Below are 19,643 nucleotides of genomic sequence, written 5' to 3'. Positions count from 1 at the left end.
TTACATCTGCTCTTCAAGTTTGTCAACCCGGGCTGGTCGGATCAGTGTGATCAGCCATTCTTATTCGCTCCTCTCCGCACCGAGTTCCGACTGACTAAAGAACTTGAATTCAGGGCATATTTCCCCGCAATTGGTATTGCGCGCCCTTGAACTTCAATTCCCCTCGTCTGTTTTGTTACTTGTTACATCATTTGCAATGAGGTATAGGACTCGGGGTACTGATTCAGGTACCACCGAGGATACCGTGACTCCAGCTTCAAGCCTCGGAGGCCTTCGAGCGGACAAGGTGCCTGAGAGACTGATGCAGTGCGGGGCAGAAGGTTGTCCAACATCCAGCACAATTGCGCATGTTGGAACTACGACCTGAACCTAAGGTATATCTACTGTTTCTGTGTCTATTCTCTCGGCTGCGGCAGACTCGTCCTCTTGACTTCGACACGCAGAGTTCCAGAGTTCCATAACCTCAGCAAGAACCGCTTGACCCTCTTCCAGCCTACCCTATCCAGATATTCTCGCTCTCACAATGTCAGGACTTCATGAAGTACAGACAGGCCACGGCCGTCTAGCTGGGAAGGTCGCTATTGTCACAGGTACGGCACACGAACTGACCCAGGTCAGGTCTGCTACAGAGGAGGAGCAACTTCCAGTCATGAATCACAGACCCATGGAGGAGATCAGAATAGACCAGATGAGATGAGGCCCGTCTTCAGCGCAATCTCAAACTAACATGCTCACCCTCCGCAGGCGCCGCATCAGGCTTCGGTCTTGCCATAACCCAGAAATTCGTCTCCGAAGGCGCCAAAGTCGTGGCCTCCGACATCAACGCCGACGGACTAGAGAAAGCCTTCTCCTCGGCCGCGACCTACGCGACCAACGTGGCGACCATATCAGCCAACGTGACCGTCGCGTCCGACTGGGACAAGATGGTTGAAACAGCCGTCTCGAAATTCGGCGGCCTGGACATCGTAGTCAACAACGCCGGAACAAGCTACAAGAACAAGCCGACTCAGGAAGTGACCGAGGCCGAATTCGACCGCGTCATGGCCGTCAATGTCAAGAGTATCTTCCACAGCGTGCCGGCCGTGGTGCCTGCCTTGAAAAACCGGGGCGGCGGCAGCATCATCAACATTGCCAGCATTGGGGCCATGCGCCCGAGGCCCGGTTTGGTGTGGTATAATGCTTCCAAGGGCGCTGTAGCGAATGTAAGTTGGGTCGAACTGAGTTTATAGTTGTCCTCATGGGAGGGAGAGATGTATTTCCTATTGATTCTCGCAACAGCAAATGTTCACGAACAAATCAACACTGTACTGACATGTCTGTTATTGTAGGCCTCCAAAGGCCTCGCCGCCGAATTCGGCAAAGACCAAATCCGCGTCAACGCCATCTGCCCCCTCCTCTCCGGCACCGGCCTGTTCGAAATGTTCGTCGGCGTTCCCTACACCGACGAGAACATGAAGAAGTTCCTGTTCAATGTGCCGCTCGGCAGACTGACGGATCCCCACGACGTCGCTAATATCACTTCGTTCCTCGCGAGTGATGAGGGCAGGTTCATCACGGGCGTGAACCTGGAAGTTGATGGCGGTAGGGCGGTTGGGGCTTGAGTAATGAATAAGTGGTCATCAGCCTGTCACATGTGTATGTATGCATATGGTCGACTTGTGGGATTGGAGGGAGGTCGAATGACGCGGTGATGGGATGTGCATTCGCAATCGCATTCGGGCCTCACCTTCGAGATTTAGCCCATGCGTCTTGTCATCGAGTTGCGCAGGAAAAGAGGGAGAAAGAGCCGTTGAGAGCAGTGTCCTGTCTGGGGACGACGAAAAGGAGCAAGCTGACGGTCGGTCTGATTTGGACCCGGTGTCAATTCAGACAACAAAAGTAAAACCAACCGATCTCCTTAACATTTTGCCTATATGGACATATTATATGCCGCCAGTGGCCAACAAAATCTTCTACCAGCACATGTCAATCAATAAAATGAGCAAGAGATTATGAGGAAGGCTCCTTTTTTCCCTTGTCTTCTTTCCTGTTGTTTCATCCCTACCATGTACCATCTTGGTCCGCTCGCATTCGCCAGGCAAGAACGGGTAATGCAGAGAGGTAGTAGTCGGCATCGAAGTCGACACCACTATCAATGTCAGTATCAGTGTGCATAGCGATGCAAATGGTGTCTCCATTTCCCCTTCGAGTTCCGGAGAAAGTCGAGAGAGCATGTAAAGAAAAGCACGATGTAAGCAGGGTACACCAAATAATGCAGATGGTAAACCAAGATGAGACCAAAAAGAGGCGTCTGGAGTATATGCGTTTGAGTCCGAGATCATATTTTTTGAGATCAGAGAAATCAGGTTTGGCCAACACGACGTCTCTACTAAAAAGCCGCACGGCCAAGGCCATCCTCTGGCTCCATCAACTGCTGCAGATGCGCCTCTGCGAGCTCGCTGCGTAGCGTTTCCCGCTCGCTCTCGCGTTCCCGGACCTCCCACTCCCCCAGGACCTCGCGCTTGGATCGTTGCTTTTCCGCAATCTCGGAGCGCATGCGCTCGGCCTCGGCCTCCAGCATCTTGATTCGCTTTTCTTGGTCAGGGGGGAGGCCCGACGGGAGGAGTTTGCCGCCGGGCACGATCTTCTCGTTTGTGGTGAGATGGTGTTGCACGGTATTCATGCTCACGTTGGTCGAGTTGTTGTTGGTGTTGTTGAAGCGTTGGGTTCGGGGATAGGTCGTGCTTGAGCTGTTGTTGTTGTTGCCGCGGAAGGGGAACGATGGTGCCGGTTCGCCATTCCCACTCACGCTACCGCTTGCCTGACCGCCAGGACCACCAACTCCGCCACCACCAGCAGCTCCACGACCAAATCCAGCGCCGCCGCTGCCGCGATGACTTCCTCCGTAATCGCCGCGTCCTGGACCGCCGCCGAAATCTCCTTTGCTTCCACCACCGCCGAAGTCTCCTCGTCCACCATAGCCGCCGCCCCGCGGTCCAAATGGGCCTGGTCCACGGTATGTCAAACTGCCTCGACCGCCGCGCATAGGCGGACTGGTGAAGTCCCGAGGAGGAGGACCGTCAAATCGACCCGGCCCGGGCGCGCCACGAGGCCGTGTCGGTGCTCCGAGAGTACCTGCACCACCACCCCCTCGATTATGAGCTGACATTGACATGGTGGACGAGGCCGGACCGGTAGGTGGTGACGCCTGTGTCTGGCCGGACTGGTTGAAACCTCGCGAAGGGCCTGTTGGCGGAGGTCGATCGTAGCCATAGTTGCCATTCCGATAACTGCTCGGGCCGGAAGGTGGTTGGATGGGAGCCGGCTGGCCGTTCGAACGAACATCCTCGCGTGGAGGGCTTACAGCTCGCGGCCGCCCACGCTCGTAAGTATCTCCAGCAGGTCCTGTAGGAGCGATAGGAGGAGACCTCCCCCGGTAGCTCGCCGAGTCTGCTCTGTCGTACTGGCCTCTGGCAGGATATGCGGGTGACCTACTAGGTATCGAACCGGTCAAGCTCAGTCTGTCTGGATGGATTGGTGGCGACGATCTTCTCGAAGTATTGTTCGACGCTGCACCGGAGTTCAGATTTCTGGGTGAAGGAGACCGTCTCCAGTTGTCAACGGGTCTGCGCCGTGGGGGTGGTGATCTCGATCTTGGTCTATAGCTTTCGCCACCTCTTGCGGGCTCTCTATCAGGTTCGGGTGAGAATCCCCGTCTTATGGGTGATCTTGGACGGTCGCGCTCGAAACGGCTTCGGTCAGGAGATATCCGGCGCTCTCGTTTCGGCGAGCGTCGTGAAGGGTCAGGCGAGAAATCCCGGTAACGCTTGGTATCTGGTGGTGGACTGCGAGGTCTTGCACCGTACGCTGACCTAGATCGTCTTCGGGGAGGAGGGGATCTTCGTGGAGAGTAGCGGCGCACGGGTGATCTTCTGTTGGCGAACAGATCTTCTCTGCCTCTGTTGTTTGGCGCCGGCGGCGTCCTTGAGCGACGGCGGAAAGCAGGCGACCTGCTTCTGGGCCGCACCGGTGCTGCCCTTGAACTTGTTACCGGGATGTATGAATCAACCTCTTCCCGTTCTCTTCGATCATCTCTGCGATCATCTCGTCGGCCGTCTCCTCGGTCGGCGGACCATGAATCGGCAGCAGGCCGCTCCCTCATCGGAGGTCGATAGGGGCCTTCCCCTGTGGCGCCACCAGGCCTGTAGCTTTCTCCTGAACCAAAGTATTCGACGTTTGGGTGGTCGTCTCGTTCGCGGGGTCGGGGAGGAGGAGATCGCCGTCTAACAGAGGTTAGTCTGGGTGTGAAGACATGCAAAGAAATGAAAACACTTACCCCCGGTAGCGGTCCATGAGTAAGTCAGCAGACTTGGCGCCCAGTTTGGTGAAAGAGGCTGCGCAGGGGACACTTTCTTCTGTATGTTCCTCTGCAGTAGGGTAGAGTAAGAACACCCGTGGGGAAGTGGACAGCAGGGTACATGTATGGAAGCCCTGGGTCGCTGCAATGTATCAAGGCTCGACATCAAGTTTGAAGTTCTCGATCTCGGGAGAATTTATGCCAAGCCAACCCCGGACAAGGCTGCGGACAGAAGGACCGGGCAATTCTACTACAATAAGTACTCTGTATAAGAGGTACCTAAGTACTTGGGTATTTTGGGATATAATCATGGATGGGTCAAGACTTGTTGTTCTCAGTCGTGGCCGCAATCTCATGCCCATACTTGAGATTTAAAAATGCTGTTCTCCCATTACCAGTCCAGCAACCAAATCCATGCCGGGTATCATGCCTTCTCTGTGGTTTCCATAAAGTCTTCTCGCTTGCCTGCGTGCGTTCCCATCACCGCTTGCTCCTCCTCTCTTCATCACGTTTCTGCCTCTTCCTCGATTCGGAGGCAATCATTTCCGACAAGTCTTCCTGGAAGTCCCACTGGGGATTCTGCTCCGCCTTGCGTTGTTGTTCATATGCACGGCGTAGCTCTTCCTTGTCCATACCGTCGCGGGCGGCCAGAGTATCTGGATCGATAGACACATCCACATCACCGGGCTTCTTCCGCTTCCGAGTATCCTCTTGTCCGAGAACGGGGACATTGTTCTGTTGGGCCGATTTCAAGTCGTATACCCGGTCGCCGCCAAAGAAGCCTTCGACACGCGTTTGGCGTTCAGGGATGACGTGATACGCAGATTTGGGGTGAGACGATTCTTCTGTCTCTGTGCCGCGGCGTTTGCGAAGGTCGAATTCCGAGACTGTCTCAGTCCCTCCAATTTCTGTAGGCACAGCAGAGGCCGTACCACTTGGGGTCTGCAGACCAGCCGAGGACTCGATACCGGTGCCACCTTCTTCTTCGTCGTCGTCCTCCTCTTCTTCATCTTCCTCGTCGTCCTCTTCTTCTTCCTCTTCTTGCTCTTGCAGTTCACCCCACAAGTCCTTCTCCACAGGCTCACCCTGTTGAGTGTTCTGTTGTGGTTGCAGCACGCCAAAAATGTCACCGCCATATAGAGGTCTGTTTGTCGCTTCATCCACCGGCGGCTTGCCCCACTGTCCAGGAGCAAAACCCCAACTGGCACCAGGCGGAGGGGGCGCATTCACACCAGGAACTTTCAGGGCAGGATACGACGGCGGAGGACCATATCTTTGCATGTTGATGAGCCACGGCGGAGGAGCACCGGGTGGCATATTGAGGGCTTCTTTCAATTCGTCGGATAGTTCGCCGGGTCTCAGATGTCGCAGGTTGGTTTCAAATTCTTTGCCTTCGTAGTACACCTCGCCAAACCTCGTCAGTTCCGGCTTGGTCTGGAACCGGAAGAATGCCTCGTAAAGTTTCTGGTAATCAATATCAAGCTTGCCCAGCTTCCCTTGCACTCGCTCTCGCTGTTTCTGCTTCAAGCTGGCCTGGTCCTGTTTTTCCAAAGCGGCATCCCGCATCTCTGCAATACCGGTTTCTTGAATAAACTTGGGCAGGGCAAAAGGTGGCTTTTCGATCCCGCGTTTCGAAGACAAATATTCTCGCTTCAGCGACCAGTGGGACGGCACGGGAACAACGTTGTGGTATGATTTTAGATGAACCACCAACTTTGGATCGGGTGCTGTCGTGTCGGTCCATTCGACCAACTCGGGTTTTTTGACGAGAGCTTTGAGTTCGGCAACCGACAATTGTGTCATCTCTTTACGTTTTTTCTTCGACATCTTGGGTGCTGCGGTCTCCTCTTCTTCATCGGGAATCTCGTCATCGTCATCATAATACACTTCAGGTTTGTCGGGTTCTTTCAAGGACGGGTCCTCTTTATCGGGGTCCCCGAACCTTTCCAGCACATCCTTGTAGAGATCGTAGAGGGGGTTGTCTTCGTCGACTATGAGCGGATCCGTGACGGGGGTTCCACCCCGGGCACCTTCTTCCGACTTGACTTTTTCATCGTGGGCTGTCGGCGCAGGGGTGGGCTCTTCCGACTCGGCTTTGACGGTGGCGTCTGGGCTTTGCTCTGCATTTGGCTGCACGAGATAAGTTTGTGAGGGAGGCGCTGAAGGGTAAAGACGTACCTGGTGCTTCTGAGCCTTCTTCTTCGCCCGCCGAAGCTGGTTCTTGGTTGGCTTCGCAGCGGCAGCCATATTGAAAGAGGATTATCTTGTCGAGCCTCACCGTATGCAGCGAGTAGAATAGAGGACTCTGCGCAGAAGCCGAGACCAGTCGGCGAGGAATGGAAGTGTAGACAAGTGCGATAAATGAAAGGCTGCAAATGATCAGCACCTTCGATCCTTAGCCCTTACCTACTAACCTACCTAGGTCTAGTAATTACTAAAGGCCATTCGGCCGAGTAGGTGTAAAGTTTACTAGCGTCTCGGAGATAAACCTCCGGCCTTTTCAGGCTGACGGCCGAGCATCAGGCTGTGGTCCGTCAGTACGTACTACTACTACCTACAGAGTAGGTATCCCACTGCACTCCAGTCCCTCTCTATTGTCCCCCTACAAAGGTCAACTTGCGCATATATCTATCTATCCACTACTGGCGAGGCTGGCTACTGCTTTTTGTCCCTCCCTCTCTACACTGTTGCTCTTTTCCAACGCCGTCTAATCCGTCTTCCCGTCTGCCTAGTACCGAGATCATACAGGATGGTACGGCCGATGCCCCCTCCCAAACCATTACCCTCTGCATCAAGCCTTCTTACTTCCTACTACCCAACTTGTAACACCAATTCTCGAGCAGTTGTTTGTCTCATTTGATGGATAAGCCGCAGCCACAACGGCGACGGAGACCGGCGCTCGCGTGCTGGGAGTGCCGCCGCCGAAAGATCGGGTGCGACCGCAAACAGCCCTGCACACACTGTGTCCGTCACAAGACGCAGTGTGTGTTCACGCCCTACGGCCATGTCAACGAGCCCGTGTCCGTTATTGGCACAGATCCCGTTGTCTGCCCTGCTGGTCAGCTCGCTCCGGGCCAATATGGGCTTCCACCGACTTCGACTGCGAGTCCACCCGCGTCGACGCCGTCATCTAACTCCCGCGACTCTGCCAGTGCTTTTATGCCTGTCCGGAGCGCTGGAATGATTAGTGCTCAGACACGCACACAGTCCGACGAACAACTTGAACAGCCTGCTCAGTCTGCAGCTTCCACCACACATACCACAATCAGGAGCAAAGGATCTATCCTCGACCATCAAGGCCCTCGTGGTGGCCACCCACCCAGGCCATGGGCCACTGGAGCAACCGCAACGGAAATAGCCGAGACGCCAACGGCAACGGCAACGACAGCTCAAAGTAGCACAAGCGTGATGAACCCTGATTCGTTAACTTGTAGCGGCATGCGATATCCATCGTCGTCTTTGCCGCACCGCTCCATTGACCCAGACTCTCTGGCAGCCTCCGATAGCCGTCTCAGTGATCTCCTGCAACGAGTGCAAAGACTAGAGAACTCCAGCTCGACCATGGGCCGGACCGGCGACAGTGTCGACAGCCTAGCTAGCTCTCTTCCGACTCGGTCGCAGACTAGCTGGGAGGATTCTCTTGCACGCAATGCTCATTCGCGTTTTCAGGTCCGGCCGCCAGAATGGCAGGTCGTCTTGAACAAGCCAAGGGATCTTGGCAGGAATGGGCGGATGGGAGAAGCCCCGGACTTTGCTGCTATCATCTCATGCTACAGTGCCATTGTGGGCAAAGAGAGCCAGAAGTTTCCAGCCCATGAACCCGAAATCGCGGCCCAGTATGCCGAGGCGGGTGAGTTGATGCTCAAGTGCAAGAATATAGCCAGGAGGCTCAAGATGGACCGGCCAAGCAGAGACCTTCCACCGGTGTCCCCTGATCCGGGATTCCGCCTTCATCTCGTCCCTTCCTCCCGCGCGGTGGCTGATGCCATGGCCAAACTCTACTTTCAATGCTTTGAGTCAACACATCGTATCCTTCACGTCCCTACCTTTTGGGCCGACTATCAGAGATATTGGGACCATCCTGAGGCTGTCACAAATCAACTTCGCTTCAAGGTCCTCCTCGTCATTGCCATAGGGTCAAGTTTGTACGACCATGGAGACAGCAACACGGCACTTCGGAATATGGAAATGGTTCGGCCATGGATATATGCTGCCGAAGCCTGGCTGGCGGGCCCATTGGAGAAGGACCGCCTGGACATTGGCGGGCTCCAGATTTACTGTTTGAGCATCATAGCGAGACAGATCTTCTCCGTCGGCGGGGACTTGGTGTGGATATCGATGGGGTCGCTCATTCACAGGGCTATGCAGATAGGCCTCCATCGAGACCCTAAACATCTCCCATCCGTTCCGTTGTTGCAGTCTGAACTCCGTCGCAGACTCTGGGCCACCATTCTCGACCTAGTCGTGCAGGCTTCTCTGGACGCGTGGATGCCACCCAGGATCTCCTTCGACGAGTTCGACACCGAGCCACCTTCCAATGTCAATGATGATGAGATGGACGAGTCCACCCTGGAAATCATGCCTCACCCCAGGACTACCTTCACTACGACCTCCACCCAGCTCGCGCTGCTCGACTCGCTCCCAGTCCGTCTCCGCATCGTCCAGCTTCTCAACGGTCCACACTCTGAGCCATCCTACTCGGGCGTGCTTGCCATCAGCTCCGAATTGACCGAAGCACTGCAGAAATGCAGTAGCCTAGGCATGATGAAGGCCAAGGACCAGGACCAGGGTCCGAGTCACACCATGAACCACGACCAGGAGGCCATGCCATGCCCGACACCCTTCCACCGCAGCCTCCTTGACTATCTCGTCCGCCGATTCATGATCCCTCTGCACTACTTCTTCAGCAACCAGGCGCGGTCCAATCCGCTGTTCCACTACTCCCTCAAGCTCAGCCTCGACGCTGCCCTCGCCCTCATCTCGCCGGAGCCCGACCCGGACGGCACCTTCTCCCGGCTGATGGCCACGGGCGGCGGGCTGTTCCGTGAGGGTCTCCGCTGCGCCATCACCGCCATCAGCCTCGAGCTTCTCGCGCACGTCGGCGCGCAGCAGCAGAACGGCACACTGCACCGCGCTCCGCAGCATCGCGAGCTGATCAAGGGCGCGGTGCGCGATCTCATCGCCCTGTCGGAGGAGCGGATCCGGCATGGTGAGACGAACGTCAAGAGCCACATGTTTCTGAGCATGAGTCTGGCGCAGGTCGAGGCAGTCGAGGCAGGCGTCGACATCAAGTTGCCCATCGCGAGGAGTGCGACGGAGAGCCTGCGGTTCTGCCATGAGATTTTGAGTGCAAGGGCCGAAGCCAGCTTGCCCGTCGAGGAGTCGGAATTTGTTGGTGCTGTGGAGGGCATGGACGGCGCAACACCTGGCAGCATGGGGTTTGAGGATTATGGTATGGATTGGGATTGGGAGTCTTTCTTGCCCAATGCTGGCTTTTCCTAGCGTATGTGGTAGTGGTCTCGTTCTACTAGTAGGGGTCCAGACTTCCCCGCTGGTCATGCCACTGCACGTTGCACTCCAACTGGATCTCACAAAGCTTTGGGTGATTCCGCCATACAGCCACGGGCTTGAACCTATTGCATGTTGTATACGGTTTCATCCGGCGGAAATTTGAATCTTGGAACCGTCACATGGAGTTGTTGACAACATGGTAGAGCGCAGAACAAAAACAGATCCACCGTCTCCTAGTAAACAGAATAGCTCGCAAAAGTTCTAGCTCTTGAAAGATGCACCTCTCAAGAATTGATGGGCGGCGTGTCTGCGGCCTGCATACTAGTACTATAGGTACTTAGTAGTACTACTAGTAGCATCCAACTTCAAGTTAAGCACCTACTAGTCTCGTCTTTAGGACTACTATAACTACACAATAAAACCTTAAACCGACCTCAGGGCGCCACGCAGTCTAGGCGCTCTAATTCTATTAGGACTTCAAGTGGAAGCCCATACTGCTGGAAGGTAGGTACTAAGCCCGAGTATGGAAGAATCGATCAATACACAAGGCTACAATACGGAGGACTTTTACCTCTAGGTACGGTACCCCGAGGTAAACCCCCAGGTATACGCTAGTATCGTCCTCGGACATAAGGTAGTCACCATGTTCGGCCGAGATACCACAACTCTGATCGGCAAATTCCCTTCACATATGAGTTTCCAATACACCCAACCACACCCAAAGGTAGTATACATCAAGCCCGCAATGCTGATCGACTATTGCCAATTTCCAGGAGTAGCACATTCCACCTGCCCTGTCTGCGAGTTTTGTATTGCATATGGCATGGCATGCCTTACGGCCGAGAACTCAAGGGACATTTCTCATGCGGCCCCTTGTTGTCTCCGTCGCCCTCGGGGTTTGGCCTATATGCCATGGGTCGAGAACATCTCCGTCCGGCGGCAGTCGAGCTAGTTCCTGGCGGAAATCATTATAACATGTTACTTCCAAATATCTCCGCCTCGCCCGAACGCGTTGCACTCAACTTGGAAGGTCAATTGTCCGATGTCGACGGACTTAACAAAGAAACTGTCTTGGAACCATCACCGCCTCTCGGCCGTGGCGGTGATGGTCCTGGTCCTCGGCCAACGATGGCTGATACCTCCACCGGACCAGCTTGGACTATTTAATTCATCTTTGGATTTGAGCAGGTCGGAATGCGCCACGATGTAAAAAAACCGGGTGCTTTTCGGTTTCCAAGATCGCAGATTGACATCGGAAGTCACCGAACACTTTAGTATTTGGGACACTGGGGTCAAGGCATGGCGACGGCTTCAGCTCTGGGCCAGGTGTCCGACCCACAGACTCGACTAGGCGAGAGCGCAGTTTCTACCCGTGACGGCGACGGTATCAAACCCCCATCGATGGACTCACGGCACTCCACCGTGCAAGAGCTCGCCAAGCAGCTCTCGCGCAGCAGCGCCGATGCCATCGACTTGGACGGCAAGCCCATTTTCGGCAGCGACAATCCAGAATCGCCCCTCAACCCATCGGGCAACAAGTTCAACGCGCGGGCCTGGGCCCAGAACGTCGCCAAGGTCGCGAGAGAGAGCGGCCTGGACTTCCGCCGTACGGGCTTGTGCTTTCAGAACCTGAACGTCTTCGGATACGGGACGGCCGCTGACTTCCAGAAAGATGTGACAAACATCTGGCTGGCGTTACCGGGTATCATTGCGCGCCAGCTCATGCCCGGCTCCAGCATGTCAGGCCGCACGCGCCTCGATGTTTTGCACCAGTTCGATGGGATACTCCGCCCTGGCGAGATGTGTGTGGTTTTGGGCCCGCCGGGCTCGGGCTGCTCGACGTTCCTGAAGACCATCTCTGGTGATCGCAACGGCCTTCACGTCGGCGAGAACAGCTACTTCAACTATCAGGGCATCTCGGACAAGGAAATGCACACTGCGCACCGGGGCGACGCCATCTACACTGCTGAGGCCGACGTCCATTTCCCAAACTTGACGGTGGGCGAGACATTGTCTTTTGCTTCAATGGCCCGTTGCCAGAAGGAGCTGCCGGAGGGCATATCGCGCGATCAGTAAGTTACTGCAAATGCCCTGGAGCCAAGACCCACTGACGAAGATGGCATTCAGGTACTGCAAGCATCTTCGTGATGTTGTCATGGCCATGTATGGCATCAGTCACACTGCTCACACCAAGGTGGGAGATGAGTATATCCGAGGCGTCTCCGGAGGAGAGCGCAAGCGTGTCACAATTGCCGAAGCTACACTGTCAAACGCCCCCTTCCAATGCTGGGACAAGTAAGTGGTCATTAAAATCTCGTGTCATATCAACAGTTGTATACTGACTGTCGATCTTGCAAGCTCGACTCGGGGTCTGGATGCAGCCAATGCAGTGGAATTTTGCAAGACGCTACGCCTCCAGTCCGAGCTCTTTCACCAGACCTGCGCCGTCTCCATGTATCAAGCCCCCCAGAGCGCCTACGATCTTTTCGACAAGGCCACGGTCCTTTATCAAGGTCGTCAGATCTACTTCGGTCCAGCCTCCCAGGCCAAAGCGTACTTCGAGCGTCTAGGCTTTGCGTGCCCTCCGCGGCAAACCACGCCCGACTTCCTCACCTCCATGACATTTCCTGCCGAGCGCGTCTCCCGCCCGGGATGCCACCCACCACGTACGGCCGACGAGTTTGCCGCCGCCTGGCGATCGAGTGCTGAGTACAAGGCCCTCCAGGCTGAGATCGAGGAGTATAAGGAGCAGCACCCCGTCGGCGGTCCCGACGCTCTGGCCTACCGCCAGCTCAAAGCAGCGCACCAGGCCAAAGGTCAGCGACTCAACTCACCCTATACCCTGACGTACATGCAACAGGTGCAGCTATGCATGTGGCGCGGTTGGCGGCGGTTCTGGGCGGATCCTGGCCCGACTTTGTGGGTCATGTTTGGGAACGTTATGCTGGCGCTCATCATGTCGTCGCTGTTCTTCAACCTGCAGCAGACCACGGCATCGTTTTACGGGCGCGCGGTGGTGCTGTTTATGGCGATCTTGTTCAATGCCTTTGCATCGATCTTGGAGGTTATGACGCTATACGCCCAGCGGCCCATCGTGGAGAAGCAGACCCGCTACGCGTTCTACCACCCCTCGGCTGAGTCGTATGCCTCTGTCCTGGTGGATTTGCCGGTCAAGATCACGAGTTGTATTTCGTTCAACCTGGTCTTCTACTTTATGACCAACTTAAATCGACATCCGGGCAACTTCTTTTTCTACTTGATGGTGGTCTTTCTGATTGTACTGGCCATGTCTGGCATCTTCAGATTTATGTAAGTCAGCTCGATTGATTGCGTGGAAAATTGGTACCGCTGCTGACACCTGTTCCCAGCGGCGCGCTGTCCCGTACCGAAGGACAAGCCATGGTTCCCGCCTCCATCCTCATGCTTGCCCTGCTTATCTTCACCGGCTTTGTGGTCCCCGTCAACTATATGCTTCCTTGGTGCCGCTGGATCAATTACGTCAACCCGGTAGCTTACGGCTATGAGGCGATCATGGTTAACGAGTACCACGCCCGCAACTTCACTTGCTCGTCCTATCTCCCCTCGTACGGGACGCCTGGGACCGTGAATGTGGCGTGCGACGCCGTGGGTGCCGTGCCAGGTCATATGTATGTCAATGGCGACACGTACATCAACTCGGCGTATAGCTACCAACACTCTCACAAGTGGCGAAACGTGGGGATCATCATCGCCATGACTCTCTTCAATCACTTGATGTACTTCCTTGCCAGCGAGTACGTCTCAGCCAAGAAGTCCAAGGGTGAGATCCTCGTGTTTCGTCGGGGCCATATGCCCAAATATGCCAACAAGGGCGCCGGGGACCTCGAAGCTCGCCCGGTGTCCGGGCCCGTCACGACAATCTTGGAGAAACGCGGTGGGTATGAGCCCAGTCAGGAGAAACAGGGCATCCAGGTATCGACGAATGTGTTCCATTGGAATAACGTGTGTTATGATATCAAAATCAAGAAGGAGTTGCGGCGTATCCTGGATAACGTCGACGGCTGGGTAAAGCCTGGTACGCTAACGGCACTTATGGGTGTCTCGGGTGCTGGCAAGACCACATTGCTGGATTGTCTAGCTGACCGCCGCATCGGTGTCGGTGTCCTGACTGGTGAGATACTAGTCGATGGGAGGCTTCGTGACGAGAGCTTTCAGCGCAAGACCGGTTATGCACAGCAGCAGGACTTGCATCTTGAGACGAGTACTGTTCGTGAGGTGTGTTCAACTTCGCATCGGAGAAATCTTCTCAGCCAACCGGTTCACTGACCTCGAATTATATCGACAGGCTTTGAACTTCTCAGCCCTTCTCCGCCAGCCGCACCACGTGCCCAAGGTCGAAAAGCTCGCGCACGTGGACGAAGTTATACGACTGCTCGACATGGAGGATTACGCTGACGCCATCGTTGGTGTCCTCGGCGAAGGTCTTAACGTTGAGCAACGCAAACGCCTGACCATTGGCGTCGAACTAGCTGCGAAGCCACCGCTACTCCTCTTTATAGACGAACCGACGTCCGGTCTAGACTCCCAAACCAGTTGGGCTGTCCTAGACTTGCTTGAAAAGCTATCTCAAGCGGGCCAGTCGATCCTCTGTACTATACACCAACCTTCGGCGATGCTGTTCCAGCGCTTCGATCGCCTGCTCTTGCTTGCCAATGGAGGCAGGACGGTTTATTTCGGTCAGTACCCGCATTTGCCACCCCTTCCCCTTCACCCTGAGCGTTCCATCCGTGGACCAGACGTGACCTAAGACCTTTGGGATAAGTGTCCATACTAACGGTGCCACAGGTGACACCGGCGACAATTCCAACACCCTTGTCGAATATTTCGAACGCAACGGTGCTCAGAGTTGCCCGGCGAGTGCCAATCCAGCCGAATGGATGCTCGAAACCATCGGTGCCAGCCCGGGCAGCTCGTCCGGGGTCGACTGGCACGAGATCTGGCGCTCCAGCCCCGAGTTCGTGCAAGTTAAAGCCGAGCTAGCTCGCCTCCGACACCAGAGCTCCGAAGTTGGCCAATCGACCTCGGCACAAGAAAGCGACGGGATGCAGCACGACGAATTCGCGGTTCCGCTGTCGACGCAGTTCTGGGTCGTGACGAAGCGCGTCTTCCAGCAGGGCTGGCGGACACCCTCGTACATATACTCTAAGATGGCGCTCTGTGGAGCCACGAGTCTCTTTATTGGCCTAGTCTTCCTCGACTCGCCGATCAGCATCCAGGGGATGCAGAACCAGATGTTTGCGATCTTCGAGCTCATGAGCATCGTGGGCCAACTGGTCGACCAACAACTTCCGCACTTCATGACCCAGCGCGCTCTGTACGAAGTGCGCGAGCGACCGGCGAAAACGTACAGCTGGAAAGTCTTCATGATGGCCCAGATCCTCTCCGAGATGCCCTACTGCACCATCGCCTCATTGCTCATGTGGGCCCTCGTCTACTTCCCCGTGGGCTTCTACAAGAACGCCGCGGCGGCCGACCAAAGCGTCGAGCGCGGCATCCTCATGTGGCTGCTGTTCCTGGTGTTTTTGGTCTGGGGGTCGACCTTTGCGCACCTGTGCATCTCGTTCGTGTCGTCGACCGACGCCGCAGGCAATCTGGCCAACTTTCTGTTCGTGCTAGCCTTCTTCTTCTGCGGCGTTCTGGCTTCGCCCGACCAGATGCCGGGCTTCTGGATCTTCCTGTACCGCGCATCGCCGTTGTCGTACTTTGTGTCCGCCGTCTTGTCCACCGGTCTCGCCAATGTCCATGTGACCTGTGCGGAGAACGAGTTCACCACGCTCGACCCGCCCAGCGGCCAGACGTGCGCCGATTATATGCGCCAGTACATCGCCGACGCGGGCGGCTACCTGCTGGACGGCAACGCCACGAGCGACTGCCACTACTGCAAGATCAAGGAGACGAACGCATATCTGTCTGTTCTTCATGTAGATTATAGCACGCGCTGGCGCGACTTCGCCATCATGTGGGTCTATGTGGTGTTCAACATTGCTGCGGCCATGTTGCTGTACTGGGTGGCCAGGATGCCCAAGGGGAAGAGAATCCTCTGAGTGAGTGGATTCGGCCGGGCTCCGGAGACCTCCCAAGCAGAGGGCACACACAAGTCGGTTAATGCCTTTTGTCGACATCCCTTTCGTCTTCAGACTCTGGCAAGGGCAGTTCGACTTTCATCATAGAGAATATAATCAATTCGTCTTCTCACTCACCATACATGCTCGAATTTCCGGGATGGCACAGCCTCAGGTACAAATCCTGCAGGAACGGCTGATCGAGCGTGTCAACACGCATAACGGAGACTGGAGTGGTGCAAGGTCCCAGCGGAAGTATGCTCGAGGGCTTTTCAAAGGGAATAGCAGAGGTTTGGGAGTCGCTGGCGGCGGGCAATTACAACTTATAAGCAGATGCATGGAAACTGTGTCAAGAGTCAAGACCACGTATCATGATGCCCCTTTTCGTCCACCAATATATTGAGTATCTGCGAAGTGTAAAAGGGGTACCTTCTCCACGAGCCAGGAGCCAGCGAACCCCCCGAGCCCTCGATAGCAGCCACCACACAACGAAAAGCACACGTCTTTGACATTCTTCGCTATCGTGTAACAGCACAGCATGGCTAGCCTGCCTCCTGTCTCGTTCGTCTGTCTGCATTATGGCTCTCATCCCATCGCTTCCTCTTCCCAGCCCACAAAGTCCGTCCGTAAGGACAGAGCCGCTTCCTCCCACGTTCTCCGTTCTCCAGACCGCAAAACCTCCCCTATAGCTCACGAAGACAGACCATAGTTGGCATGAACGGTCGGCAACCCGATCAAGACGCCAATATTAGGCGCGAACGCTCCAACATAGTTCCCTGCATGACACACCGAGCCCAGTTAGCGCGCAACATCAGAACAAGAACAAGAACAAGTCCACTTATGAGATATCTCCAACAGAATCCGACATATAGATATTCTCGCAACACATACCAGGCGGCGCATAATTGCAGACAGTGAAATATGGCGGCACACTGCCGTCGACAGCGCCCAACCCCGAGGCCGTACAGTCGGCGGTATAGCAGCCGACCGAGGAGGTACTTTTCCAGACAATCTGGGTGAAGTGGCCCCAGTAGTCGAGCTGGCTGAGGTCCGGCTCGCTGCCGTAGGAGACGTAGTTGTTGACTTCGCCGTTATACAGGCCCTCGGTGACGAAGTTGCCCATTCCGAGAGGTGTTGCGGGATATCCGGCGCCGATGTTCTGGCCGTAGCCGCCGCCGTTGATGTTTCTGGTTGAGAGTCAGTGAATTGAGACAGCAACACAACTGTGGAACAATATAGGGTGCCAGAGGTGGTCAGAGCGTGCCAGAACGTGCCAGAGGTTGCCAGAGGCTGTTCAAGGAGAGGGACTGGATCAAGTGACCGGGACAGAACGAGGCGGTTGGTATACAGGGATTAGGAGTGGATCGATCCAGTGATATAGATCTGAAGACAAACTGTGCTCGAATACTGAAGGTTGAAGAAGATGGGCTGTTCACCGAATCATGGAGAAACCAAGATACAGAAGAAGATGGTAGTATAGCATAGCTAATCGGCGAAAAGAAAGGAACTGGGCAAAACGCAGACAGGCTTTGGATCGGGCTTACGTTACATGGCCATACACACAGGTCTGGGCAAGCACACGAGCTGTATCAGCCAGAGACGGAGACCAAGTCAACGCATTCGCCGAGTGATTGGTCCGATGGATGTTGTGGTGCAACAGAATAGTGTTGATGTAAGCTTCGTTGGTCACGATCGGGGCACCGCTGGTAGTAGTAGTAGTACTGGATGTGGTCGAGATGGTCGACGTGGTGAAGGTCGAAATGCTCGAAACCGGGGCAGATGGAGACGAGTAGCTTCCGGCAGTGGCCGATGAAAACGACGTGGACGTGGTGATAGATGCAGCAATGGTGTTATCTGGAAGCACAACACCAGTCAGACTTGTTGTGGTAGTAACAACGGTACTCGACGAAGGAAAAGAAGGTGTAATGGTCCCGTCCGGCAGTAGTATCGAAGAAGAGAGTGTGGTCGTCGTCGTCGGACAGGGACATGTGGTGATCGTTTCGATGACCGTGGCTGTCACTGTGGCCGTGTAGCTGTAGCTGATGCTAATGCTGATACTTTGCGCGGCAGCACCCAAGGCAAACATGAAAAGACCCAGAAACTGCATGTTGAATGAATGAATGAACGAACGAACGAACGTGATGTGCCAATACGCAAACAGGAAACGAGTGACTTCGGTCAATTGAATAAGCTGGTATGAAGCAAGCAAAACAAGAGGACCGTTGATCGAGGTGTAGGCCGCTCAAATGTCTTGACAATGGAAGTGGTCACATTCCTGATATGTCAACACCCGCCCTTGATGGTTGTCACGGCACAAACCCGAGGAATTCCCTCCAAGTTTTCTGCCTGCAAGGAGAGATGGAGGATTGCATTCTGAAGACACGCCAATGCCAGATGATGCAGAACTGGCAAGAATCTTGAGTACCACCGGCCATGTGAGGTTGGATTGGTCAGCCTTGCTTTATTCAAGGTCAATTTCGTCTGAAAAGCATCCGCGAAATGGCCTCCCTGCCCTTCACTGCACCTGAAACATCTTGATCGTTGGTGCTTACAAGTCTCTCATCGGTTGCGCCCAAGGCAATTGTAAATATCATTGTGCTTCGATAGAATGGAGACTTGACAGTTGTCGGACCGAGAATTGACAGGACCCTCGGGAGGTAGGTCTTTCGAGATTCATAGATCCACAAATTGAGGTCGTTGAACCCCAATGCAATATCAACCTAAGATTAGTAACGCAAGACACAGTCATTTCAATCGGGGTTATGTCAGGGGCTGCTTCTGCCGGCTATGCATTGCTGAAGCTTGCCAGCTTGGGAGAAGCTTACATATATGTTTGCATGGTTACCGTAAACCTAGCTGCGTTGTTCAGGTGCGTTTTCGTTTTCGTTTTCGACATCGGTCATTGCTCACTTCCATCCAGCTGGATTTAGGATATTCCCGTGTTTGTAGCCGGAATGTCCTTAGAGAAAGGCTCGGGTTTCCTACCATTGGGGAAAGTTTGGGACGTTCGAGCGTGGATAGCAGCATAACTCCAACAGGCTGTAGACTGTAGTTGAGGAGTTGGTGAGAGTTTGCTTGGATGATAAATTCGATTCGGGTAGTAGTAGTAGTAGTAGTACTTCCTAGGACGTACATAAGTAATTGATCCCCAGCTGCGATCTTGGCAAGGCTCGCAACCCCTTTTATCAACCACTGCACTGCACCTTGCAGTACGTACAACCACCACCGTTCAAGTTACTATCAATAGCATACGGGGAGCGTGTGCCAAATGCAGTGTCGATCCCAGTTGGAATGGCTCCATGCCCCTCGAAGCTCAGTCTCTGCATCAAAGTTCAAACCAAGATTGACGTTGCTACCGGGGTGGCCATCGTGTCACTACTGCATTACTGCACAAATATACAAATATCCCCTTCCAAGCCGTCCGAGATCACATCACGCGACCAGATACAAGCAAGCTTGAACGTGAAAAGACGGATGTATCCACATTTTCTCACGGCGGACATACGCTACTATAACATGATACCACAGCTCTTGAGCCTGGTGAGTCGGTGACCGGGTCACCTGAGACTGGGATGCATCTGGCATGAAGTCTGAAGTTTGAAGTTTGAACTGCCATTAGAGCTTCGATCTCCGATCTTGAAGGACTTGACTTGACTTGATGCCTCTAATAGTATGATGAGCCAGCCAGCCAGCCT

General features: G+C 54.7%; 6 protein-coding genes across 6 annotated transcripts; 3 read left to right on the top strand and 3 right to left on the bottom strand.

The window, feature by feature from the left end:
• Positions 1-523: 523 nt before the first annotated feature.
• On the top strand, positions 524-1,601 carry A1O1_05016 (uncharacterized protein; the record flags this gene model as incomplete). Its single annotated transcript, XM_007725904.1, has 3 exons — positions 524-590; positions 745-1,202; positions 1,329-1,601. The coding sequence occupies 3 exons, from the start codon at positions 524-526 to the stop codon at positions 1,599-1,601; spliced, it is 798 nt and encodes a 265-aa protein (XP_007724094.1).
• A 767-nt stretch (positions 1,602-2,368) lies between these two features.
• Positions 2,369-4,332, bottom strand: A1O1_05015 (uncharacterized protein; the record flags this gene model as incomplete). Its single annotated transcript, XM_007725903.1, has 2 exons — positions 2,369-4,262; positions 4,316-4,332. 2 exons carry the CDS (start codon positions 4,330-4,332, stop codon positions 2,369-2,371), a joined length of 1,911 nt encoding a protein of 636 aa, XP_007724093.1.
• Positions 4,333-4,816: 484 nt separating this feature from the next.
• On the bottom strand, positions 4,817-6,583 carry A1O1_05014 (uncharacterized protein; the record flags this gene model as incomplete). The annotated part of the gene is made up of 1 exon (XM_007725902.1): positions 4,817-6,583. The coding sequence occupies one exon, from the start codon at positions 6,581-6,583 to the stop codon at positions 4,817-4,819; it is 1,767 nt and encodes a 588-aa protein (XP_007724092.1).
• Positions 6,584-7,495: 912 nt separating this feature from the next.
• On the top strand, positions 7,496-9,838 carry A1O1_05013 (uncharacterized protein; the record flags this gene model as incomplete). The annotated part of the gene is made up of 1 exon (XM_007725901.1): positions 7,496-9,838. The coding sequence occupies one exon, from the start codon at positions 7,496-7,498 to the stop codon at positions 9,836-9,838; it is 2,343 nt and encodes a 780-aa protein (XP_007724091.1).
• A 1,308-nt stretch (positions 9,839-11,146) lies between these two features.
• On the top strand, positions 11,147-15,930 carry A1O1_05012 (uncharacterized protein; the record flags this gene model as incomplete). Its single annotated transcript, XM_007725900.1, has 6 exons — positions 11,147-11,919; positions 11,975-12,142; positions 12,206-13,156; positions 13,216-14,101; positions 14,172-14,562; positions 14,672-15,930. 6 exons carry the CDS (start codon positions 11,147-11,149, stop codon positions 15,928-15,930), a joined length of 4,428 nt encoding a protein of 1,475 aa, XP_007724090.1.
• An 856-nt stretch (positions 15,931-16,786) lies between these two features.
• A1O1_05011 (uncharacterized protein) lies at positions 16,787-18,055 on the bottom strand (the record flags this gene model as incomplete). The annotated part of the gene is made up of 2 exons (XM_007725899.1): positions 16,787-17,135; positions 17,493-18,055. 2 exons carry the CDS (start codon positions 18,053-18,055, stop codon positions 16,787-16,789), a joined length of 912 nt encoding a protein of 303 aa, XP_007724089.1.
• Between the last annotated feature and the right edge of the window lie 1,588 nt (positions 18,056-19,643).

Source organism: Capronia coronata (genome assembly GCF_000585585.1).
Source record: "Capronia coronata CBS 617.96 chromosome Unknown acBCG-supercont1.4, whole genome shotgun sequence".
NCBI lineage: Eukaryota > Fungi > Ascomycota > Eurotiomycetes > Chaetothyriales > Herpotrichiellaceae > Capronia > Capronia coronata.
The sequence above is the reverse complement of the archived record's forward strand: the minus strand, read 5'-3'. Positions and strand labels throughout refer to the sequence as shown.